This window comes from Pipistrellus kuhlii, unplaced genomic scaffold, assembly GCF_014108245.1.
Source record: "Pipistrellus kuhlii isolate mPipKuh1 unplaced genomic scaffold, mPipKuh1.p scaffold_m20_p_6, whole genome shotgun sequence".
NCBI lineage: Eukaryota > Metazoa > Chordata > Mammalia > Chiroptera > Vespertilionidae > Pipistrellus > Pipistrellus kuhlii.
Window position 1 is genome coordinate 29,058,754 of NW_023425562.1, and position 26,991 is coordinate 29,085,744.

Consider the following 26,991-nt stretch of genomic DNA (forward strand, 5'->3'; position numbering starts at 1 on the left):
ACTGTACAAAAGGGAAGTGTGTCAATGTCTACAACAAAATCTCTTGCAGCATCATCTTCATTGAGTACATCTGTCCTGAACTTCATGCCTAAGCATTCCTACTGCTGGGAATATCTGAAGGCTGCTCCTGCACTGCCTACAGACAACAACTTTGTCCCCAAAATAAAGAGGTTTTACTTTATTTTATTTTTTTGTTAATCCTTACCTGAGGATACTTTTCAATTGATTTTTAGAGAGAATGGAAGGGAGAGGGAGAGACACAGAGAGAGTAACATCTGAGAGAGAAACATTGATTGGTTGTCTCTCCGGCACATGCCCCGAGTGGGGCCAGGGTTTGAGCCTGCACTGAGGCACATGCCCTTGACATGAATCCAAACTGGGACCCTTCAGTCTATAGGCCGATACTCTATCTATTGAGCCAAACCAGTTAGGGCTAAAGGATCTTTATATTCCCAGTGTAGCTTTGATTCATTCCACCACTTATACAACAAAAACCCCTCCAAGTTCCAAATTTTCCCCATCAGACTCACCAAAACAGCTGAGCTTCCAAGGACCCATGATGATGCTATTGTTATAATAATAATTTTTTAAAAATATATTTTATTGATTTTTACAGAGAGGAAGAAAGAGGGATAGAGAGCCAGAAACATCGATGAGAGAGAAACATTGATCAGCTGCCTCTTGCACACTCCCTACTGGGAATGTGCCCGCAACCAAGGTACATGCCCTTTTCCAGAATCGAACCTGGGACTTTTCAGTCCGCAGGCTGATGCTCTATCCACTGAGCCAAATATTATTATTTCGGCTATAATAATTGTTATTGTTATAGCATCATCATAGGTTCTTGGAGAAAACTGAAGGTCATGGGAGGGTCAGCTCAGGAAATCCTGCCAGGCCCCTGGATAACCATAAGAGGAACCTTAAAGTAGCAAGCTTTTCCCTCACAATTTCCATATTGCCCAGCTCCTGGCAGACCTACACTGTAGGGCAAGAGAACCAGGGGGATTTACGGTGATTCCCACCACCACCTGTGATGCCTGAGGTGAGGAGCAAGAATGGAGGCATTGCTGCTCGTTGGGACAGGCAGGGAGAAGCAGCCTACAAACATTCAAGAGTCCTGGTCTCTGGTCCCCTCTCCCTCTTTCTGAATCTCTGCCAGGCAAATTGAGAACTAATCTTTCTGCCTCCTGTAATCACTCCTCTATACAATGACTCATAATTTCTTAATGTTAGCATTTTATTTGATATCCATCTTAATCATTAAGGAAGGGCCAATCAAAATATTGCAGACGTGTTTTGTTATTTCTTGGGAGAGGTGGTCATTTCTTGCCTCCTCTGTCCACAGGCAGCCGCGCTGCTGGGCTTTCTCCACAGGAGGCCTGGCTGGTGTGCCCCTGAGTTTGGGGGTCTGGGCTCCCTGTGAACCTGACCTGGTGATAACACTGCTGCTCTGGCCTCAGACACTGAATCCTTCAGAGGACATTGTGTGGAAGAATTTTTTTTTTTTTAATTAGCGAAGAAAAGCTATGCACTGTATTTTTATGAACAAAAGCAAGTCTGAGATGGAGTTAGAGGGAAAGTTAAATTAAGTTTTATTGTATAAAAGCTCAAATACATCTACTCTATTATTATTATCTTCCCCTGCCATTTTTAAAGTTTCTTTTGAAGGGTCTCGAATAACAAACTTAGCTTCCAAAATGAATTTTCAAAGAGATGACTGACATTATCATCCTAAAAGCAACATTAATAAAAACGATCTTTATTTCTTGTCAGTAAAGGAATCCAGAGTATTATTTTTTAATACAATAAAATTCACCTAAAATCAGGTGGGGGAAGGGAGGTGATGGTGGTAATAAGGGACTCAGCGCCCTTTGATAATGCTCGTTGTAGCAACTCAGCTACAATAAGAAAAACCCAAGCCAATGTAGTAATATAAAACTGAAATTTCACCACCGAATGACATTCTAGTCTTTGTGATTATGTGTATCCTAATGAAGAAAGGAAAAAAAAAATTAGGTTGGAAGTCAGCTATTTAGACCTCCTTTCCTTAAATAATTTTAGCCGTGGATAGAACCTTTCCAAAAAGTTCAAGAATTGTGACAAAATAACATTTAGCCCAAAAGGTTTGGGCTAAATGCTTATATGGTTTGCAGCTCCTGGGAGGGAACCAGCTCCTGCTGGCTAATGTGACCTCCTAGGCCAGTGGTTGGCAAACGGTGGCTCACGAGCCACATGCGGCTCTTTGGCCCTTTGAGTGTGGCTCTTCCACAAAATACCATGGCCTGGGCGAGTCTATTTTGAAGAAGTGGAATTAGAAGAAGTTTAAGTTTAAAAAAATTGGCTCTCAAAATAAATTTCAATCGTTGTACTGTTGATACTTGGCTCTGTTGACTTATGAGTTTGCCGACCACTGTCCTAGGCCACATAAGGTTGCACAGAGAGAGCACAGCTGTGGGGTCAGAGCAGGATGCCTGTTATCTTCCCCAGGTCTGAGTTCCTTCATCAGTGCTTGGGTGCTGCACCTGAAGAAGCATCTGCTCTGGATGGCCACAAATCGTTTCATAAAGGACCAGGCATGGGCCTGGGATGTAGAGCCCTTCAATCCAAGCAACAGTGATTATTACTGTAGTTATTACTCCTCATAGTAAGCTGCTCAGAAGATCATAACGGAAGTTCAGAAAAACTGTACTAGAACTTAAAGTATTTCCTGAGACACGAATGGAAGAAAGGAGACACCATGTTATTACAAGTTGTTTTATTGTTACAGACCTGAATAGTGCCAATGACACGTAAGAAAAGCTTTCCTAGTGATCAGGTAGTATCTGCGTTAATGCTGTCCTGACAACCTTCTTACCTGTCATTAATTCTCCTGGCCACCCTTTATGGCAGATACGAGTATTAGTATTACCCTCATCTAATTGATGAGGAGAACGAGACTCAGGCAAGTTTCACAGCTTGTCCAAGGTTACAGAGAAAGTAAGGGCCAGGATTTAAACACTGGCTCACCATGCTCCATGCGGAGGTTGGTTTTGCTGTTATGGTCTTAACATCTCTGCGCCGTATTTCCCAGGGCAGAACTACTTTTTGTAATTAGTCCAATCACCAATGTTTTCTCATCTCTGTGATGTTTGGATGGAAAGAAAGGTCTTCTAAAACTTTAATTTTACAGAATGAATATACATTATTAATACCAAACACATTTCTTGCATAAAAATTATTGCTTCCACAAAATTATTGCTGCCCTGGATGACATATGGCTTAGTTGGTTGGGGTGTCATTTCGAAGAGCATGGCCAGTTCATTTCCCAGCCAGGGCACCTAACTATTATAGGTTGCGGACTTGATCCCCAGTTGGAATGTGTATGGGAAGCGACTGATCAATGTTTTTCTCTCTCTCTCAATCTCTCTCTCTCTCTCCCTCCCTCCCTCTCCCTAAATATTAATTAAAAATTTACTGTCAAAATATGGGTTACTGTACTGTTAGAACATGGATCCTATTAAAGTGATAATCACAGTGTATTGGCATAAATTTGAAGGGTAGTAATGATTAGAAATTTTAAGCATCTAACAAGAAGCAAGAAATAAATGGAATAAAGACTGAATAGCAATCTAGTCAACATATTTTGTTAAGCAAATCTGATATTACAGTTTTGCCCTTTAAAAAAATTAAATTCCTTATTTTTTGAAGTATTACATGAGTCTCCTTCCCGCCCCCCCCCCCCCCCCCCCACCTCTCCATGGCAGCCCCACCCCTAGCACATGCCCTCCCCCCCAACCCCCACTGTCTGTGTCCATTGGTTATGCCCATATGCAGGCATATAAGTCCTTTGGTTATGCCCATATGCAGGCATATAAGTCCTTTGGTTGATCTCTTATCCGCTCACTCCCTGCCTTCCCTCATAGGTTGGACAGTCTGTTCGATAGTTTTGCCCTTTTTTAGCACTTCAGTTTAAAAAGAACTTTCACTTATAGTAATCTCAATGACGACACTGTGAGATATGTGAGCTGCATATAAACTCCCATTATAGAAAGACTCTGAGTCCACAGGATGGCCTAGACCACACAATAGCAAACAACAACCAGATGCCACCCGAGGCTTTTGGTCCCTGCTACATGGTTTTTTAAAATTGTTATACCATCTTCCTAAGACATTGTGTCCTGTGAATCATTTACACCAGAGAGATAAGATTCCACTCAGTCTGAATAAACTGCAGTCCTCTGGAGAGAGCTCAGAGAGAGCCACACAGAACTATCTGCCAGCCTTCTTCCCACCTACACCCCTGGGTTTCTGTGGGCCATGCCGGAGCCCCCACCTGAAATGACTCATTAACCTTCCACCCAGAAGCACATGGACCCATTTACTTCCTCCAGGTTCCTGCCCCAATGACTGACTTAAGATGGAAATGCAATTATGTTGGTGCCATTAAAAATCTGTTTAGAGCCGAAACCGGTTTGACTAAGTGCTTAGAGCGTCAGTCTATGGACTGAAAGGTCCCAGGTTTGATTCCTGTCAAGGGCATGTACCTTGGTTGCGGGCACATCCCCAGTAGCAGGTGTGCGGGAGGCAGCCGGTCGATGTTTCTCTCTCATCGATGTTTCTAGCTCTCTATCTCTCTCCCTTCCTCTCTGTAAAAAAAAAAAAAAATCAATAAAATATATATTTTAAAAAAATCTGTTTACAGTCCAATAATTTCTTAAAAAACAGAAGAAAACATAAATTGAGGGCTATGCCCAGTGCGGAACCAGGGTTGGAAAGTCAGATGTTAAATCACAGAGGGCAGTGCCTGCCCTAAGGGCACTGGCCGTTTAGCAGGGCAAGCAGTCACCACACAGCCAGGTGAAGGAGTCTGAGGTGGCCAAGGAGCAGCAAGGCCAGAGGAGGCTCTCCCAGGAAGTAGGCATCTGGGCTATACCTCAGAGGGTGACTGAGTAAGTGAGAGAAAGGAGTAGGTGCCTGTGAATGTATGTGTGAGTATGCATGTGTGCATGCGTGTTGGGGGTCGGAGGTGGGGTATAGGAGCGAAGAAGAGAGAAGACTGCATGCTCAGGAAGCACCAATTGCAGCCTGCCATATTCGTAGTCCTGACCGCCTATTTATGTGACTGAAGCTGGCAGGTGGCTTGAAGGGGAGGCTGACCCAGGTAGTGACTAGATGATGGACACCTTCCATTAGAGATGAAGCAGTCTGAGTCTGGATTTTCCTTAAGGGCGAAGGTAAAACTGATGGACTGTTAAAGAGAATGAAAGATCCCTGCAGCCCCAGTGTGAGCACGAACTGGAGAGCTGAAAAAGCAGCAGTAAGAATGAAGACAGCAGAGGGGTGATGGAAAGAAAAGGAGAAAAGGGGGAGGGGGGAATGGTTAGTGACCCTGAGAGGTGAGAAGAAAGGAGTCAGTACTGGTACACAAGATTCCCGTCACCTTCCTGATGGAATGGGAATTTGCAGCAATGGCTTATTTGAAGGAGTCTTTCTGAATTTCTCTTCTCACTTAACAAAGCAGAAGAGATTGACTCAAGGATAAAGGCAGGGTATTCTTTTATGCATATGCATATATGGAAGGGTCAATGTATTTAACTTTTATTTAGAGATGAAAATGCAAATTAAAACCCTTCTTGTTCCAGATATTGACTTGTTAAAAAGCAGTTTTAGATTTCCAGCTTCTTACCTTTGAAAGTTTCAGTGATAATTACTTCTGCTAAGAAAGAGGTTCAATTCAATAAACATTTATTGCACACTTAATTAGGTATGAGCTACTGAATGATAGAGACTAAATTATGAAAATCATTTTGCGTTTCCTATTCTATTTACATACATTTTACATAATGATTAACCTAGGAAAATACTCACTTGCAGAGTTAAATGCATAAATCCAATATTCCTGCATGCTGGTCAAACCTCATTTACCATGAGTGTGTTTTAAATGAATTTACCAGGATGGCCACTCTTTGCCTCCCTTTACATTCTCTTAGGCTTTCTTATAGGTTGCTCCTCTCCTTGGTGGGCCTATACTGACTTCCAGCTCCTGACTGGCTACTTCTCCTTAGGGTCTCAGCTGAAACTGCACACTCTGACTCCCTTGTTGAGATATCACCCTAGTGTCAGATGCTCTTACAGTGGCCTGGACGTTCCTCTGCAGCACTGATCATCATCCTAGCACAATGACCTGGACATAAAAATATTCAATAGATGTTTGGTGACTGGATGAAGAATCCTATCTAATAAAAAGGTAATATGCAAATTAACCATCACTCCATCACAAAGATGGCAGTGCCCATAGCCACAAGATGGTGGTGCCCAGTCCTCTCAGACCCACTGGAGTCCTCCAGTCCTGGAGGGGTGGCCACTGTGAGCAGGTAGCATGAGCAGCCTAGCAGAATGGTTGCTTTGTCGCCATGATGACGAGGTAAGCGTTCCTCCCTGCCAGAGTGCAGATAGGCGTCTGGGCCACAGAGAGCCTCTGGGCAGTGAGTGCAGAGCAGCCAGGCACCACAGAGAGCTATGCGTGAAGGGCTACTAGTGAATGAATAATAGCCACATGTCAACCCTAACACTCCCAATAACACTTTTCACTATTATAAAGGAACAGATTTTAATGAGATGTTCATAATGCATAGAGCTCTTAGCACATCTCATTGAGCAGAGGAAAACAACAACAACACTGACACCAGACAGGAAAATACTTTAAGGTGAAAGCAGACAAGTGAAAGATCTGGGACATAAGAGAACAACTCAAAAGGGTTATGGTGATATGGAAAAAAGCTAACATCTCTTCCTAATTCTTTCACTATTTTCAGGGTGAAGAATGGAGTGTTCATTAAGTAACTGAAAACTATAATAAATAAGTAACCATCACAAGGATAATATAATAATATCATATGTATGTGTGTGTGTGTGTGTGTGTGTGTGTGTGTGTGTGTGTGTGTAAGTGCTGGCTGAGAAAAAGTTCTGCTGAAGAGAATGATACAAAACAGAGGTCATTATATGACTGTGCCCCTCTCCCTGAAATAGGATCACGAAGCAGTGTCATGGCTCAGGTGCCCTCTGAGTGGTTCCTGGGCTCTGAAAGGCTGTGCCTCTAAGCAGCGCAATGGGCTAATTTTCACTCTCTGCCCCATAAGTGACTTTATCGGTCTCCTAGAACTTACAAGATTTTCTTGCATATTTATGTGATTTTAACAACCTAAAAAAAGTGAAAGAGATTTGACCTATACAGTCAAATCAATCTTTGTCAAAATTTCCAAGATCCTCTCTCCCAAATATTACCAGTCTTAGCTTGGAACACTGCTAGAAATGTATCCCTTACACTCCCTGGGATCAATCCCTGTGATTGAGAAGACCCAACAGTTCCTGAGAAATGGCAGAGCAGCTCTGAGAGTCATAAGGCAATGCATTGTTCAGTTCCAGGCATTTGCAACCTTTTGGTGTTTAAAATTGTTCCACTGTTAACATATATAGAGCGATGGGAGGAGAGGGGGGAAGCAACACCATGTAACTCTCTCTGTTGTCCATGGAAAATGGAAATCAATTTGCATGTCCACCTTCCTCGCCTGATAGATGGTTTCTGGGCTGCTGGTCAGTGTGATGGGAATGCGCAGCACTACCTGCTTGATCGCTAGGGAGGCAGTTGTGTATAATGTATGGCCTCCACTGGAAATGACACTCAAGGGCATCCGGGTAATCTCTAGTTCCAATCGCGGGCATTTATCTTTTCAGCGACGAGCATAGGTTCCTTTGGGCATAGTAGGAATGAGAAATTGCATGATCGAAACCTTGGTTCTTCCCTGGCTCTGCTCAGAAATTAGTCACATCATCCACGGAGTGCCCTGGTGGAGAAGCTCTGGCACTCTGGATTTCAACACACAAGACCCTGCCACATCCATTCTATGGGCCTTGCTCACACACCCCAGCACATCTGATAATCACTGCAAAGGTGACCAGCACAGGATCAGGGCAAAGCAGTTAGGGCAATGCAGTGGAAGGAAGGACAAGAGAAACTAAAAGAGAAAGATCCAGAAGGTCCTTTGCCACATGTTTACTGCTTATAAAAATGTGGACTTAAAAATAGTCACACAATTTGTAAATTATCAGTCATTGATATGCTAGATTGTCAATTCCTAGTGTTCTAGCATTCACTTCAACAGTACTTTAAATGGTTACCAATCACTTTGGTTAGTAGACATAGTAAATCTATTTTCTTTTTTTTCTCCCTATAAAGGACTAAATGGTTTTGATTTCTTTAAATCTTGTTTCTAGCCGAAACTGGTTTGGCTCAGTGGTAGAGCGTCGGTCTGCGGACTGAAAGGTCCCAGGTTCAATTCTGGTCAAGGGCATGTACATTGGTTGTGGGCATGTAGGGGGTGTGCAAGAGGCAGCTGGTCAATGTTTCTCTCTCATCGACGTTTCTAGCTCTCTATCCCTCTCTCCTCCACTCTCTAAAAAAATCAATAAAATATATTTTTAAAAAATCTTGTTTCTAATAAAAATTAGTATTTGGCATTTACAAGGCCCCTTCCCTTTGTGACCTAAGAGGTAACTATATACTAATTAGGTCCAATGGGAAAGGGAGGCTGGGAGGACTACACAACCTGCAGACTGTGCCTCCTTGCTCCCTCCAGTGCCTCTGATGCGCCTCTGATCAACCCTGCACTGCTGCAGCTGAGTCACTCATGCTTACCCTCTTCCTTACCTAGAGCCTTGGAATGCCTTAGCAAGTGCCATCACAAGCTCCTCTGCATCCCCGGAGCCTTGCACAGTGCTTGGACCCTAGTATCTGGTAAATGTAATCTTAGCAACTTCATGACATGAAATGCATTAGTCCTGCTTTGGATGATGAGGAACCCAAGGCTCAGGGATGTTGGGAAATCTATAACGATCACACAGCTAATGTGAGAGAGCTGAAATTTAAAACTAGGTTTAACTACAAAGAGGATGTTCCTTTCCTATTCATGAGTCTCATTTCAAAGTTTAGTCCACAAATCATGTGGCCCAGAGTAATTATCTGAATGTCAGAATAGTTTTTTTCCTTAGAATATGCCAAAGGAAGAAAGGGTCACTCTGCCTTGTCTAAAAGGGTACATGTGACACCTGACACTATATTGTTGATTAGGCCATAATGAAATTATTAACTATTGATAAATACAGTAGTTTCTAATTTATTGAGAGCATACCACTGTTTAGATCTGGAAATTATATATCAATTTCTAATAGGCGATTGTAAAATGAAGCTACTTTTATATGCATATAACAGAATCTTTGCATCTGAAGGCTAACTTTTTGTTGTAAGGTTTTACACTGTAGTTTTTTCTTTTTCAAAAATAGTATTGTCATTACAACAATAAAAAAATTAAGGGATAAACTATATTTGTGAATCAATAGTGATAAATATTTCAAACCATTATTTAGCCAGGATCAAACTCTTAGACAAATCTATTCTGATTAAAAAGATAATCTGTGGATTGTATTCTAACATAACCATGAGTTGGAACTTGAATCACAAATATCTTTCTCAGAAGAAAGTGAAGGAAGATGCAGATTATTCAGGGGTGAAGAGAACACTGGACTTCATGGAGACAAGCCAAGAAAATGTCACACTGGGTCTTCATGGGAAGCCACACTGGGAACTTTCCTTTTAGAGTAATTATATGCAGAATATAAGTTTCCTTTTGATTTATGCTTTTTCCCCCCAACAGATCTGATGATAGCCATAATTAGCTAATGATTCAGGGTCAACAGCGAAACACCTAACCTTTTCAAAGAGTTGTTTTACAGAACTGAGGCATAGTGGAAGTCTATTGCCTATTTATTATAGCAGTTCCTAAAAACTTGAAAATGCATAAATAAAGGTAGTCAGATGCAATCAAAATTTAAAATGCAGGAAAGATATCAGAAGTTAGAGAAGTTCTATTTATGATTTTATTGGTAGAGACAATTGCTAAATCCTTATTTTCTGTTTGGCATTTACAATTAGATTTTTCATTATATCAGATTTGACTAAAATGAGACACCCAGAGGAAAACTTAAGAGGATCAGAAACAACACAAACCACCTATTGACCTGGCATGAAGAACGCCACACAAGAAAATAACACTTCCATAGTGTATATTGTATTTAGTGTGGTTTGACATATTTTTTAAAAAATTACTTCATACTTTTTAAAAAAATATATGTTTTTATTGATTTCAGGGAGGAGGGGAGAGGCAGAGATACATAGACACATCAATGGTCAGAATCATTGATTGGCTTCTTCCTACATGCCCCCTACTGGGGATTGAGCCTGCAACTGGGGCATGTGTCCTGACCAGGAATCACACCTATGACCTCTTGGTTCCTGGGTCAAGGCTCAACCCCTGATCCACACCAGCTGAGCAACCTCATTATCTTCCCAAGAGCCATATAAAGCTGATAACTCAAAGGCACCTTGCAAGAAGCAGAAGAGAATGAGATATCCAAAAAGGTAGTGCTAATGGAGTGAACATGTGTTTCCTTAGACTTACAGGTGGCAGACAATCAAAAAGATTGTTACTGCTTTAAAAATATTTTTGGTCTATACCTTATAACATCCAACTTCTAAAACATATTAAATCATATGCCAGCAATTTTAATTCCTAACATAGGAAACTTCTTATACCAAAAATGCTTATCTCTACCTTTCATTAATAACAATGATCTCTTTTATTGCTTTTATTGTCAAAAGATTTGTTTTGTAGTCCCATCTGAGGTGACACATTTTACTCACTTTCTGACTCCCACTCTGGTGCTGAGTCCCTTTAACAAAATCTGCTGTGTGACACCGCCTAGGGATAAGAGTGCAGGCTGATGGCCCAAAAGAATAAATCTCATTCCCCACATAGCCCCGGGATCAAATAAAACATTTTTAGGAAGTGCAAGGCATTACCTTAAAATAAACACAATTGCTTTAGACTGCTATTTATCTTCAATGGAATGAAAACTTGTCCTTCACCTTGTCCTCAGAAAACAGTATGGGTTTTTCAAAGGACAAATAACTTGATAATGAGAAAAAATAGCATATTTCAACACACTTCTCATTATCTGTCTAATTTGTTACAAAAGAATATTTGATTAAGTAGTTTGAGTAAATCAGGTGCTGGAAGTTAACAATGAGGCTTTACTATGTGCTCACATTTTCCTAGGTAAGTACGTAAGGCAAAGCAGGTTAAGGAAAGACATGATAGAATTAAATGAAAATAGCAAACATTTGAGAAGTCTATCAAAATAATGTGTTCAAGCGAAAAATCAATTAAATAAAAATCTGGACATATTATATAAAAATAATTCTTTTAAAAATATATTTTATTGGGCTTTTACAGAGAGGAAGAGAGATGGATAGAAAGCTAGAAACATTGATGAGAGAGAAACATCGATCAGCTGCCTCTTGCACACTCCCTGCTGGGTATGTGCCCACAATCAAGGTACATGCCCTTGACTGGAATCAAATCTGGGACCTTTCAGTCTGCAGGCCGACGCTCTATCCACTGAGCCAAACCGGTTTCGGTATAATTCTTGATTTATATATAAAACTGATGTTATATGACACACATCTTTTTAAAGATCAGAAGTACTGCCTGGCTGATGATGCTCAGTGGTTAGAGTGTCTGCTCAAGCACCGAAGGGTCAAGGATTCAATTTCCAGTTGAGGACATGTACCTGGATTGCTGGTTCAATCCCTGGTCCTGATTGGGGTATGTGCAGGAAGCAACCAATCAATCTGTCTCTCTCACATCGATGTCTCTCTCTCTCTCTGTGTGTCTGCCTTTCTCCCCCTTCAAACATTCCATTCTCTCTAAAAGTCAATGGGAAAATATCCTTGAGTGAGGATTAACAAAAAAATAAAAATAAATAAAACCAGAAGTGTTCTGGATGAATAAAATATTTATGCTTGCCATAATAGAAAATATTTCTTATCTTGTTTGAAATCTTAAGTAGAACACAACTTTTAAAAAGTAAGGCAAATGTTTCTTCCATTCCTTATGCTCTTATCTCTTCTCTATTCATAAAGTAGTGAGGTTCCTATTTGCTGCCCAGATTCTCAGCTACAAAAAAAGTATTTATAAGTTTCTTTTTTATATTTTTAAAATATATTTTATTGATTTTTTACAGAGAAGAAGGAGAAAAATAGAGAGTTAGAAACATTGATCAGCTGCCTCCTACACACCTCCCATTGGGGATGTGCCTGCAACCAAGGTACATGCCCTTGACCAGAATCGAACCTGGGATCCCTCAGTCTGCACGCTGACGCTCTATCCACTGAGCCAAACTGGTTTTGGCGTAAGTTTCTTTTTAAATATAACCACTGAGGAAACATTTGGTTGCAAGGACAATCATAATATAAGTTACCAATAACAATAAAAGTACAACATTAAAATAATTGGGGCTCCATTTATTAGAAGGACAACAGAATGGGTGCCACAAATTAAATTTACATTCACATGTTTAGGCATTGGTTTTTTTAAAATATATATTTTTATTGATTTCAGAGAGGAAGGGAGAGGGAGAGAGAGATAGAAACATCAGTGCATGCCCCCTATTGGGGATCAAGCCCACAACCTGGGCATGTGCCCTTGACCAGAATTGAACCTGGGACCCTTCAGTCCACAGGCCGACTCTCTATCCATTGAGCCAAACTAGCCAGTGCTAGGCATCGGTTTTAATGTTTGGGGTTGTGGGTGTGATTATTTTCCACCTCCATCCCATGGACAGACAAATCTGTAACTGATGTTTCCCCCATTTAATATCTCCTGGATGAATGAATAAAAAAAAAAAAGAACTTAATTTTTAAACTTTTCACTGAAATATCAGAATGTTTAAATAATAAACATTTTCAAGTATTGAGTTTTAATTAAGAAGACATGTAGCTCCAAAACATTATTTATAAACAAATTCAAGCAACAGAGTTGTGAGAATCAAAGTGAGTCATTTGGAAACATCATCATCTAAAGCTGAAAAATATGATTCTCAAGCATATAGACCATTACAAGGTCTAACATATTATTAACGAGGAATATTGCAGTCATGTCTATATCATAAATAAAGTCACAGAGGGAATTTTTGTTGTGTAAAGACTGTGTTAAATTCATTCTTGATTTAGAGCTGCTCTTTTATGCCAAAGTACAAGGGTTTTCATTGTTGGGTTGTGTCTGCATGTAATGGAGAGACGAGAGAGAAAAGAGGTGGTTCTAAATGAGTTTCTCCCTGTCTTATTAAAGAAAACAAATTGCATCTATGAACAGACATTAAAATTCTGTCCTAGGTGCTAGTTTACCAGCTGGAATGATGGAATTTGTGTTCTTCCTAGCCACCTACAGATTTAAATAATTGTATGTGACAGAGCTGAAGTGTTGATCAATAAAAAGACAACAGTCATTTACAGTGAGACTTTAGTGCAATTTCAAGAATCTGCACTAACCAAGCTGAGCGCTTGCAGCGGAATCAATACCTTACTTAAAGAAGATCACCAATGAAGTATGACTGAATTTTAAAACCGATGAATATGGATTAAAGAAAAATCAAATCAATTGAAAGAATGGGTTTTGGAAATCACACAATGACAGTATTTTTGAACACATAATACTGTGGAAAATCCAGGGAAGCAAACAGATGTTCACTTTCATCTCCCCTCTTTCTTCTAGTAGTTATCATTTGGGAAAAGCTTTCTTGTATTGCAGTTTGATTACATGTGCGTTTTGCAAATTTCCAGATGTGTTCAAATGTTTTAATCTACATTATGGCTTTATATTTTAGGGCCCTATGATTCCCTAATCAGAGTTCTTATTTCTCTGAACACCAAATGCAATGGAACATTTTCATATACCCCATTTAGTTTGAAAGTATTATAGACTTTTCCCCCCACTCCAAACGAGTTTTTCTAGCTATCTTGGTCTTCTATTTACTCAATAGATAATCAGTCCCATTTTGTTGTACTATAATAATGAATTCCTTGAAGAGAATATTTACTTTTATGCACAACATTAAATCTTTGACAGGTGAGATTGAGATAATTTCCTCTCTCAAATTTGTGCAATAAAACTTACCCATTCAAGACAAGCATCCTTGCAATAAAAGTAGTGTCCATAGTGGATTTTCCTGTAATACTTACTGAATATTTTCCCATAAGAAATGAAACTGATTGGAGCATTATGGATTTAGATAATGAACATGGATTATACATTTATTAATGTTAAGATGTTAACATGGTGGATGAAGGTAAAATAGAGGGCAGAATACATAGTTGACCCTGTCAAATTCCAGGAATATTTTGCTAATAACAGGATTATGTTTATTAGTAATCAAAGAAGAGCAGTTATGAACTTGGAACATAAGGCAATAGGACAATTGTGAAGGAAATGCCACAACCTAAAATAAAATCTTAGAAAAAATAGAGTTGGGCATGATAAAATGAAGTGAGATCTGGGGAGAAAGCTATGTATTTTGCATATTTGACAAGCCTTTGAATCTGTATTGTTACAGGCATAAGAATAAGAAGAAGTCTGAGGATATCTATAATTAATGAGCTAGAAAGGCTTCAAAAATCTCCAAAACCAACTAGAAAGGTTTAAATGAAAACAACAATAAAACAATGCTTTAGCAACACATATGACAGAAAATAGGAAGAGTGGTTTGAAATACAAGTGGCAATTTAAAATGATAAGGGAAGGAGGACTGGAAAGAGGACTAAGGTGGATTGCCCTAAGGAGTATTTTTGGAAACTTAGACTTGGAAAGATCTGTACAAAGATGTGGATGGAAGCCTGACAGAAAGGGTTTGAAGGAACAATGCAATAGGAATAGAAATATGTAAAATGTGTTTATATAGAAATAAAGTAGAATAGAGAATAGCTGGCTGTTTGGAGAAATGGCTAGGACTTCAGCTTCCTTCAGTTTGGAGGTCCTAGACATCAGTGACCTTTACCCTTTCATTTTATCATGATGCTTTTATTGTAGAACACAGACTCCCGTACTAATGGTCCATTGTTCCTGAGTCTGGGCAATTGTTAAATTGGTTAGAAAAAAATGATGTCCTGAAAGCCATGGTCAGAAGCATCAACTTCCATTTAATAATAATTCAGCCTTCCAGAGTGAAAAAGGAATGACCCATGGCCAAGTACCCCTGGGTCTTGGACAGCCATCTAATGAGTGTGTGCCTTGGGTCATTCAGATGAGTGCAACCAGTCATCACCACACACAGATCAATGGGTGGTGTCAGTGGCATCACGTTCTAGCAATAATAACATTCAAAATTTGCAATAGAGCTTTTACATATTCCATAGTGTTTTCACAAACTACACCTATGAATGGCAATCCCAAATCCTTTATATGAGTTATGTTGAGTCAGTCAACAGAATAAATTATTTCCTACAATATTGTAGGTTTTTCAAGTTGTGATTCTACCTTAATGTGATTTCACTATCACATTTTATTCTGTTCTTACTCCTGCCTCTGTGGACTAAAATTAATATACATATCTCATCAGTGGTAAAAAAAAAGAAAAGAAAATAAGTCCAACTAATCACTGTATGATGCTATATGAAAACATGATAAAAAAAAAAGCCAGGTTTTAAAGGGTTAATGAAATAAAATTTTACAACAGGAACATGGAAACAAATCTGATATAGCCTTAATTGTGACTGTAAATGTTTCCTTAGTGTATGCTACTGAATGTAATAGATTATTTTGAAGGGAATCACTTCTGATAGTACAGGATATCTGAATCCCTCTGAAACAAGTAGAAATTTCATTTATATAGATTAATGAGCTTATGACAAGTTCATATTCAAGAATTATTGAGGCATTCCCTTGCTTCTTCCTGGGAAGAATAAATTTATTTTATTCATCCACTGTAAAAGTAACACTTTATAATTTCTTAGCTAAATAAATCATCATGGAATGAGAAATGAGACCCTACATGTTGGTAATAAACTTAAATCTGTTCAAATAAAGACTTCACCATTCTCTTTCCACGAGTTTATTGCAGTGACTTTCAACTATTTTACCTCATGGCACACACAAACTAATTACTAAAATTTTGCAGCACACGAAAAATGTGTTACATATTTTGCCGACCTGACAAAAATAGGTATTATTTTGATTCATTCATATTAAATGACTATTGTTGTGTTGGCTTTTGTCGTTTTTTAATCTGACAATCTACAAAAGAGGTCAGTGCCCCAGACTAAATAGGCAGGTATTTTGTTTTTTAAAAATTCTTGCAGCACACAGGTTGAAAATTGCTGGTCTATTTCTTTTATAATAAAAAAATGTACAACACATAGTCCACTGAGACATTAGCCAATTTATGAAATTTAGCCAAACTTAAACCCCAGGTAAACAAACAAACAAACAAACAAAAGATCCACTTAACGAATAGAGCTCAGGATGAAAAGGCCAAGTGCCCCTGGGTATCTAAATTGATGCAAGCAATTGTAAAGCCACCTTGCAACAGACTGGGGCTTTTGTTCCTCATCTTCAAAGAACAACCCCCTTGCAGCGGAGTCAAACTTTACACAGTACTTGATCACTGCACATCAAAGCACTTTCCTTTTCCTCAGTCATATCTTCTAATTAGAACTAACACAAATAGGGGTTTACATGCTGACTGAGGTTGGTTGCAAATCCCTGGAAAATGCATTCAAGAAATTAATCAATCTGATTTTGGTTTTCATGTCTCTGGAGCCAGCCCATCCCTTCCCTGCTCAGTACCTGACAGGCGCGCCTCTGCTGTGTGCAGGTTTCAGCATGACTGTCACTGTATTGTCAGTTTGATTCAAAGGGGTCTCAAGTTCATAAGCCGGCATAGAGGGTGCTGGAGAAAAATGCATAAGATGGGAGACTCATTATTTCTGCTTTCCCCCCCAGTTTTTTGTCTACTTTCATTTACAAAAACAAACACCACAAAACATTAAGAATACTATGCACTTAGATTAAATTGCAGCTACCAACTGACCATGAGCAGCCTTTATGTACATACCTTACACAAAATATCAGGGACAACTGTTAAAACCAACACATTACCTTTTTTGATCTCAGAGAGCAAAGTTGGGAGAGAGCATTCACAGGACTTGTTAGTTGTTCTGTTTCTCTATATTCTGTTTCTCAAATTTGTTTGGACTCTTGCTAAATGGGTGTGGTGAGCTTGTGAAATTTGTGTTCTTTCCTTCAAAAAATATACTTTAAATGCACATTTAAGAAATAATTACTAGGATCATAGCACGGAACTTTACAGTTCTTCCAGGTAAGTCAAGGTTTTTTGTACCAAAGATTCACCAGGGGATCTGAAGATGACAGTAGGAGCCAGAGAGGCTTGCTGAAATTAGTGATCAATGGTGGGCTTTCAGGGAAGCACGGAGTAAAAAAGATACGGGGATTGAGCTAAGAAAATCAGGGGTTTGACTTTTCCTGGTGCCTTGTTTTAACCAACATAAGAGCTGGGGCACATTATCTCTGGAGCTTTAGTTTACTCATCTTTAAAAGTAGAAAATTACCCTGTAGGGTTGTTATAGGAATTCAAAGAGATAGAGATAAAGAGAGCCAGACAAATATAATTCTACAAATGTTAGTTCTCTTCCTAATGTGAATGCTATTTCCAAGGCCATTTCCTGGCATTCTTTTTTCCCCTAGATTGTTAGCTCTCATTATGAGAAGATAACAGAGCTGTTGGGTAATTCTGTCATCCCCATGGACAAGGGAAATCACCTCATAAACGCTGGGATGTGAGTGTGCACCTGGTCTTTTACAACCACAGGTATAGGGAGCCGATGAGAACACTAGAGATCAGTTTTGACAAATATAGTTTTTAAATCTCTGAAATATAAAAAGCTCTTACATAAAAGACATGGGTTATATCTCAGTTCCATTTATTGGATTTCCTCAGCATTAAAAATTAACTCCAATTCTCTGAAAATTAACTTGAATTCATAATACAGAATTACATTTTGTATAGAGAGTAGCTAGCTCTCTCTCTGAGATCCATGAAAGTAGAAAATAGGGGCCCATAATTTGTAATTTTTTTGAACTATAAAAATTACATAGTTATTCTTGATGAGCCTGGGTAGGCTAATTAAAATATCGACTACCTTTTCTTTCAAATAGATTTGTATGAACTTGATGGGCTAACAGTGCTTTGGACTCATATCAAGTAGAATTTTTATTTAATAAACATGGTAACAATGAATTATTTTCCTATACAAACACATCCTTTAAGATAATAACCTTTTTAAAGTGGTATCCATGGGGGAAAGTTACAAAAAAAAAAAAAAAAAAAAAAAAGAGGAAAAAGAAGGAAAAAAAGGGCTTGGAGTTATACACATTGGTACACGTTTCTTTTTTAAATCTTCACGATAAATTTCATGCAGCAGCCAATACCTTAAATTACATTTGGGGGAAAATTCCTTGATCAAAGTCAGAAAGGGAGTACATAGCAAAATTATAACTAGAACCCATACTTTTAGATTGCAAGTCTAGTGCCCTTGCTACTCACTCATCTGTACAACCCATGTCATTTTCCTACCTCCCAAGGCCTTCTTTCTCTTTTCCAACTCTCCATGTTGTTCTAATAACCTAAGACTAATATATTCTTGGTCAAATACCAAGAATATATTAAAAATCAATTCAAGTTTATGCTCACAACTAAAATCTTACACAATAAAAATTTTCCCTTTAAGTTACAATTGCTTAAAAACAAAGTTCCAAATCTTCTCCCTCAAAACCCAGTAGAATTCTTACAGTACTCTAGTTGTATTTCCCTTCCTTCATTTCCAAACAAAAAACTTTTATAAAACAAGGGATGAGGGACAATATATATGAAAACCAGGCTAATTATTATATAGCTACCCCTGACTATGTTATCTCCCTCACCGGCCTTCTGCTCATCTACCCCCAACCAAAACAATCAAAGCCCAAACTCAAATATTTCCCCTCTCCTACCCAAGGGGGGAAAATGGAAAAAGAAAATGCCCATGGAATGTGTTTACTGCTGCTACATAGCCCATACCAGATGGCAACTCCATTTCCTCTAGTCTGAAGCACTAAGAAATTTTCTGCACAGTTGCATATGCCCAGAAATATTTCTCAAATTATATCTTTTGTTGGATGGTATAATTGAAGTAACAAACAAAAAGCTGGAGGCCCTAAGTGCTGGGAGCAACTTCTCTGTTGCCCCTTGTCTCTTTAGGACCTGAAACTTCCAATAGTGAAGGTCCCAAGGAAGGCTGACCCTCTGGCACTGAGCTCCATATAGTGCTGCCTTTCTTCTGAGCACTCAATCATTCATGGCGCATTACAGAGTTTTTTCCAGCACTGCTGCTCTGGTAATTTGGGGCTAAGAGTGAACAGAACAGAACTTTCTGTTCATGTCCAAGTGCTCCAATGCAAACTGTGGATCTCAAGAAAGATCTTAAGCTCCAAAATAATAACATCCGTAATATTTCACTTAATTCCATAATTTTGATTTTCAGATACCTGAAAGCATTTGAATACAAGGTATCAGTTTGGGTGAGCTTTGCATCCTTGACAATGGGGATGAAAAAGTACAAAATATCACTTCTGATAAACGACATAACTGATAAAATACCTGATATTCTCGTGGTAAACTGATTTGTTGCTGGAGGTCCAAAACCCTTAGCGGTGCTAGCTCGGATGGTGAAGGAGTACGTTGTCCCCGGATAAAGTCCAAAAAACAGGAAATGGGTTTCATTTCCCAGTTTTGAAACTCTGCCACTTTGATTGGATAAGTCTATTTCCGGGTCAAAGGAACTGACTGCTTTGTAAGTGATCTGCAAGAGAATGAGGATGCGATTAAATATCTGGCGCAGGGAGTTCAAAGATTGCATCTTTATCCAATAAAGCCTTCTGATGTATGCACTGTCAGGCACTGTAGGATAAGCTCTCTGATCCCTTTAGACTCTTCAAATCCTGGACCCAGCGAAGGGGCGCAGGTACTCAGCCAAAACTCTTATGAGTTACTACTTTTATAGACAGAGGAACTTAACGCCAGTAAATGAGAACATAAAGGATGAGGTCAGGTTTAATTTAATGCCATGAAGTTGTTTGCTTTCAAGATGTCATTTTGGAAAACAACACTAAAAAATACAAAAAAACAAAATATGATTCAATACAAAATAATAAAATATACAATGAGCTCACACAGGTAGGACCATGACAAAGGTAAGGCCTCATCTCTCTTGCAGTGGTTGCAGTTTGATTTAGTACAGAATAGGATTACAGTCCCCTAGAAACAAGGACACTTCTCCTCATTTTTTATCAATGTGGACAAAGGTAAAAATGGCCAAAGGTGTCTGCTTCAAAAATAAATCCTAAACACGTGTCAGCAGCTGCTGATGCTATGAAGGCAGTCCTCATGACAGGTCATATTTACGTCTTTTCTTGATTGCTCTTCAATAGATGGCAGGCTGGAAGTATTTTGTTCTGTACCACTGAGTATGGTAGCAACCAGCTACAAATGGTTATGGAACACTTGGAATGTGGCTAGGGAGACGGAAAAACTTAAAATGTAATGTAATTTAATTTAAATTAACTAAAGTTCAAATTTAAATTGCCACTTGTGACTAGGAGCTGCCATTTCCAACAGTGCAGCACTAGAAGCTTTCGCCACCTAACAGGTGTTTGAAGCACGCTGGGTGGGTCTGATGTGTGTGGGAATAAATATAACTATAACATAGTGGCTTTAAATTTTTCCCTTTTAAATGAATTTTAAAAAGAATTTCACTCTAAGTAGTTCATCAACTATTCAAGAACATACATTTGGGTGGTGATTACTAACTTCTACCAGTTATAATGACATAATTTTTAAAGGTGGCATATTCAAAGTTTTAAATTACAAAACTGAGCACTCTTCTTGTTTTTAAATAGGTAAACTGACATATAATTTATGTGCATGAATGCTAACACTGTTATTACACGAAGTGATAGCTCACATTCTTTCTTCCTGGATTCGTACCATGTCATTATAATTAAGGAGACCGCTCTGAAAGAATATTTAGATTGAGTCAACTGAGCTTTGGAAAGAAACTGTTTGCTATATATATATATATATATATATATATATATATATATATATATATATATATATATGTGTGTGTATATATATATATATATATATATATATATATATATATATATATATTAGTCTCTGCAGAAACTGGCACTCTCAGAGTCAGGCAGCTTGTCTGTTGTTAACCCTCTAGCTTATGTCCCTCACAAGGCTACTCTGAATCAAGAGCCAAGACCATGGCTCCACCCGCGTGGCTCAGTAGTTGAGCGTCGACCTATGATCCAGGAGGTCACAGTTTGATTTCAGCATATACCTGGATTGTGGGCTGGATCCCCCATGTGGGGTGTGCAGGAGGCAGCCAGGCAGCCGATAGTTCTCTTTCACCACTGATGCTTCTGTCTCTCTCCCCCTCTCCTTTCTTCTCTGAAATCAATAAAGTATATATTTTGAGAGAAAGAGAAAGAGAAAGAGAAAGAGAGAGAGAGAGAGAGAGAACCATGTCTACTACCCAGCTGCTGTGGGAGGGACGCAGCAATATCCCTGCTGTGTGCTCAAGTGCTTATTTTAGTCCTCCATCCTAACAGCCCCAGAGGATGAGCTAAGCTATGGCAGCATAATTGCTCCCCCAAAGTTTATTTATTCATCAGTCAGCCATTTGAAACATATTAACTGCATGCCTCCTTATGTACCAAGCACTGTGCCCTGAGCTGGGGTCTCACGTGAAGATCCAGACTTGGTAGCTCCCCTGGAGGAGGTAATTGTCTGATGGGGAAAGGGATAAAAATTCAACGATGATACAGTATAATTAGAATAAGGGCTAGCACTGCCCACAAGAACTAGGTTAATCATCTTGTTAATTTTACTACCATGTTGAAAACTTTAATGGGACATAAATGCATATGGGACAAAGTCCAAGCTCCCTAATATGTGTTTAAGACCTACCCTCCCCAGGTTTTATTTCTGAATACTTGACATGATGACATTATATTACCTTCTGTCCTGGTTACTCTTCTAGGAGCACTTTCTGGGCTTTCCTCACCCTACTTTTGCTCACTAACTTTAGCCTGTCTAGAACACCAGAGTAGCTCTGTCCTGATTTCTCTCCTTACTCAGATTCATTCATCCCATTCAAAAAGACATGGCCCTGTCCTCAGGTAAGAATCTGGACTAGGATGGGTGGACTGGAATGAGTAGAGAGCAATAAGTAAGTAAATAATTTAAAAAATACTAGGTTCTATAGAAGAAAAAGAGGGTATCAAGATAAAGAATATTGGGCAGGGGGTAGAAGAGGAGTTTTGCTTTCTGTAGTTTCATTATCTAGGGTTAACTAAAGTCTGAAAAGATTAAATGGAAAAATACAGAAATAACTAATTATTAATTTTTAAATTGCATGCTCTTCTAAGGAGCATGATGAACTATATATACATCATCCCATCCCACTCCATCCCGCCCAGGGACGTGAATCATCCATTTGTGCAGGGTTCTCCACTCTGAATACAATCTCCACCTCCTGGTCACTTAGCCTTCTCTCAGTTATCAGATCCACTGTCCTGGTATTGCAGAGCTTGTGCTCAAATGATCCTTACTTTCCTTAATAAAGCACAGGAGTAGTGCAACTGGCAATTTGGCTATGCCAAAGAGAAGCCGTGAAGTGCTTCCTTTATGTGAGAAGATATGTGTGTATAGGAAAAAATATATGAGGTTTGATACTCTCCACAGTTTCAGGCATCCACTGGGGGTCATGGGGTGTATTCATTACAGATAAGAGGGGACTCCTGAATAGGAAAATGCAGCATGATGTAATACTTCAGAAGGTTTTTGGAGAAAAAGAATTCCATATACATGGCTTATTAAATTCCAGTAGAAAAATAATTGGAGATGTGGCTGATTGGGACACAGGTATAAGGAAGTGGCTGATTGGGTCACAGGTATGAGGAAGGTTGGAGCTAGAACAAAGTAGGAAGAAGAGTAAGGAAAGGCTAGTTCTAGAGGCTAAAGATAGATGTCAAGGGACTATAAAGGAGAGGGCAAAGAATAACAGCAAAAGAATATTTAAATTCTGCTAATTGCCATAATTCCTGGCAAAAATGACATTGTCAGCATTTTCCAATCATTAAAGGTTGGTGTGCCTTTCATAAAATGAAATTAAAGAGTAGACATGAGAATAACCTGAACTTACAGCGTATTCATGTATAACATCTACATCATTCAATCTGTTTTTCTTCACTCCTTCTAAAATTATCCAAATGTGCATCCTACCTAAGAAATACCTGTATCATTTTTTTTTTTGCTAAGCTTTTTTTCCAACTATGATAATTAAGCTCTCTTTTACCTGTAGTCAAATGTGTTTCTATGATAGAATACACTGTTCTTAAAGCCCCTGCTTCTCTTTGGACTATCATTCTACTTCTTTAGCATATATCTGTCCCGGGAGCCTGTAGTCCTCCAGAGTGGGGACCGAGTCTGGTTCAACATTAGCCCTTGGCTCCAGGAGGAAGCTCAGTCTATCGTTGACTCTGGCACAGGCTCAGTGAATCACAGTGTGCAAAGCTTCTTAGATAAAGAGCTCCCTCCTGAGACCTCATCTATGGCTTACCTTGAGGAACCTAGAACTCTCTCCTTCCTACTTCTAGAAAACATGGACAAAGGAGAGAAAGATAGAGGCCCGATGCACAAATTCATGCACTAGTGGGGTTCATTGGCCTGGCCTGTGTGGGAATAGGGCTGAAACTAGCTCTTCGATATCCCCAAGGGGTCCCAGATTGCAAGAAGGCCGATTGTCCCCAACTGCTCTCCCCTGCTGGCCTGGCCACCCCTAACTGCCATCCCCTGCCAGCCCAGGCACCCCCCAACTGACCTCTCCTGCCAGTTTGACCGTCCACAACTCTCCTCCCCTACTGGCCATCTTGTGACTACGTTACACAAGGGCATCACAGGACGCCACCTAGGTTTTTATTATATAGGATTACTTAAGCCTGGTTCACACGTTTGACATTTTCTCTTTGGTATCCACAAAATAAACCAACCTGCTTTACTTGCCAACATCTGATTCTTAAAACTCTGATTTATGACACATTCACATATCACCAGTATAGTAGCATTTAGATCAGTGTTCAACTGGGAGATCCTAGTTGCTAAAGTCAGGGAGATTAATGGGTTCTTCTTTTGAATTATTATTCCTTTTAATGTTTCCACATTAAAGTTACTTTATTACACAAAGATACATGTCTACTGAGATCAGTCCGTCTAGATAACAACATAGGCTAGGTGGAGTTACTTCTTAGAACTTTAGTTGATTTTAAAGCCTAACTTTCTGTATCTTTTCTGGCAAAAAATAAAATAAGTAAATAAAATAAATAATTTTTTTTTAAAAAAATCAACTATTCTTGATTGGTGAGACTTGAAAATGGCCATGGCCAAAAATATTAGCTAAAAGATTCTGTTAATTGAGAACTAAGTACGAACTTGTTTGATTTAATTATAAACCTTAGTTCTTTGGATCTAGCCATGATTTTCTTACCTGATTCATTTACAATGAAGCAGCCAATAAAAAGCACCAATAACTTAACATGATAGCCATTTTCTTTTATCTTTTATCTTACTTTATTTAGCTTCCTACTAACAATAATTTTTTTTTTTTTTACATTTCAATACCAAATTTCAAAAGTTATACGGAAACATCAATGTGAGGCTATTTGGGTCAGGAAAGGGGCTCAGCAGTGATTATTGTCTGACAGCTCTTCTGCTCAGGCTTTTGTCAGTAGTTCTAATAGGTATTCAAGCAGAGATGCTGTAGGAGGAACTGTCGCAATTTTCAGAAGCTGAACAACATATAATTTGGTTGAATTTGCATTCAAATAAATGCTTGCTTCAAAAATGCACCTGCTTGTTACTATGACAATAGGCATCGTAAAATGATGCTCATATAGATTGATGACGACTGTCATCCCATTATTGCTATTATTTTCTTCCTTGAACAATTCATCAAATTCTTCTATTACCTATTACTCAACCATTTGATATGCCTCAGTAGACAAACCATGTCACAGAAGTTTTAATGTGTGTTTTGCTAATACTAAAAAGCCAAGAGACATTCTCCTATTATTACTTCTGTGACAACATCCATTGATTTTGCTAATTGAATAATCAACATTCTTCTGTGATTTAGTAGTAAAATATTTTATAGTAAGTAAGAATAGGATTGAGTGTGTACCTCTTAATGTATACTTCAAAATACTGTTTTTAATAAAGTTGATTAAAAAATACGTTAATATTTTTATGCATATTATATAACCTGGAAACATTCACATTATTATAAATATGCATCCTAAAATATATATAATTAAAAAACTCATTTTTAATTTTTTGCTTTTATATAGTAACCACTATAACTATTCAAAGACTTAAACTTCTTTTTTTTACATTTTTCTCATTTTTTTATTAAGATATTATATGTGTACATATCTTACCATTGCCCCCCACCCTACTCCTATACATGCCCTCACCCCCCAATGTTTTGCATCCATTGGTTATTCTTATATGCATACATATAAGTCCTTCTATTGATCTCTTATCTCCCCCACCTCTCTCTAACCTTCCCGCTGTAATTTGACAGTCTGTTTAATGCTTTACTGCCTCTGTATCTATCAAAACATGATGCCATTATGCATTTCTATGACAGCCTAGCTATCATAGAAATTATAATAAAAATTAAATTACCAAAAGTATATATATACTACCTCATATAAAGTGATGACACCATATGTTTGAATTGGTTCTCGCCATTGAAGAAATATCTTCTCTTCAAAGGTACTTCCTTGAATGGATTCAGTAGGAACAGCACCTGGCACTGTAAGGGGGAAAACCAACAGATGTTTAAGTAACAAACCAAAAAAAGAGAGTTTTTTAGACTTGAGTAAACTCTCTATTGAGGCACAATATTTTAATAATCTGTATACACATTGAATTAAAAAAATCTAAAATTCAAAACTGAGGCTATTTGGGTCAGGAAAGGGGCTCAGCAGTGATTACTGTCTGACAGCTCTGTGGTTAATAAAGAAAAACATTCCCTCATTTTTTCTTTAAAGTTTGACTATACTGTGGTTAATAAAGAAAAACATTCCCTCATTTTTTCTTTAAAGTTTGAATCAATTAGATGAACCCCAATAATCATCTTTCATATGAGCTTTTTAATTCTTCAAAAATAAATTAAGGCGTCCATGGAGAAATCAGAATTCCCGCACATCTCTTATAAGAGTATAGATTGGTACAGCCATTGCATAAAATAATGGTAATATTTAAGTAAATTTAAGGAGGCAACTATCATACAACATTAACAATTCAAACTCCAGGTATATTCCCTAGTAATATTTTTATACATAGTACCAGGAGACATACACTAGAATGTCAACATAGCAGCATTTTAAAACAGAACAAATAAAATTGAGTTAAACAAAATAGTTTAATTATTTCATATTCACACAATAAAACACAAAAATGATTGAAAATGGTGATAGCTTTATGAAGGACCTGATACTTATGGAGAACTGGTAGCAGAGGAGATGGAATTGAGAGGCAGCCATGTAGAAATGCAGGTGGTGGATGACAACAGGAGATGAGGAAGAGCCCAGGATAAAAAGTATGGCATAAAGGGCCAATGCTGAGGGGACATTTTTCAGAATGAACTGCAGTGAGAAAGTCAGTAGTTCTAGAGTAGGGGTGTCGAACTCAATTATAGAAGGGGCCAAAATCTAAAATCCAGCCTAAATCGCGGGCCGAATGGTTTACTGAACAGTCATAAACTGTCATTGTGATGGAAACGCAGCGGAGTGCAGTGATGACAGTGTGGTGCGGGCCACATTGCAAGGCCTGGCGGGACGGATTTGGCCCGCGGGCTTTGTGTTTGACACATGTGTTCTAGAGCATAAGTCAAGAATACAGAAGACCTTGAAAGTCAAGACTTGGATAAAG

The 26,991-nt window shown here is 38.6% G+C and overlaps 1 protein-coding gene across 12 annotated transcripts in view; it reads right to left on the reverse strand.

Annotated features, from left to right (window-relative positions):
• Positions 1 to 26,991, reverse strand: part of PTPRM (protein tyrosine phosphatase receptor type M) — a 608,093-nt gene that overhangs the window by 219,461 nt on the left and 361,641 nt on the right. For all 12 annotated transcript variants that reach the window (XM_045574745.1, XM_036417770.2, XM_036417769.2 and 9 more), the window contains exons 9-11: positions 25,761 to 25,870; positions 19,582 to 19,783; positions 16,713 to 16,815 (exon numbers count right to left, since the gene is read on the reverse strand). In XM_045574745.1, coding sequence (XP_045430701.1) covers positions 16,713 to 16,815; positions 19,582 to 19,783; positions 25,761 to 25,870 — 415 coding nt within the window. The remainder of the gene's footprint in view (positions 1 to 16,712; positions 16,816 to 19,581; positions 19,784 to 25,760; positions 25,871 to 26,991) is intronic.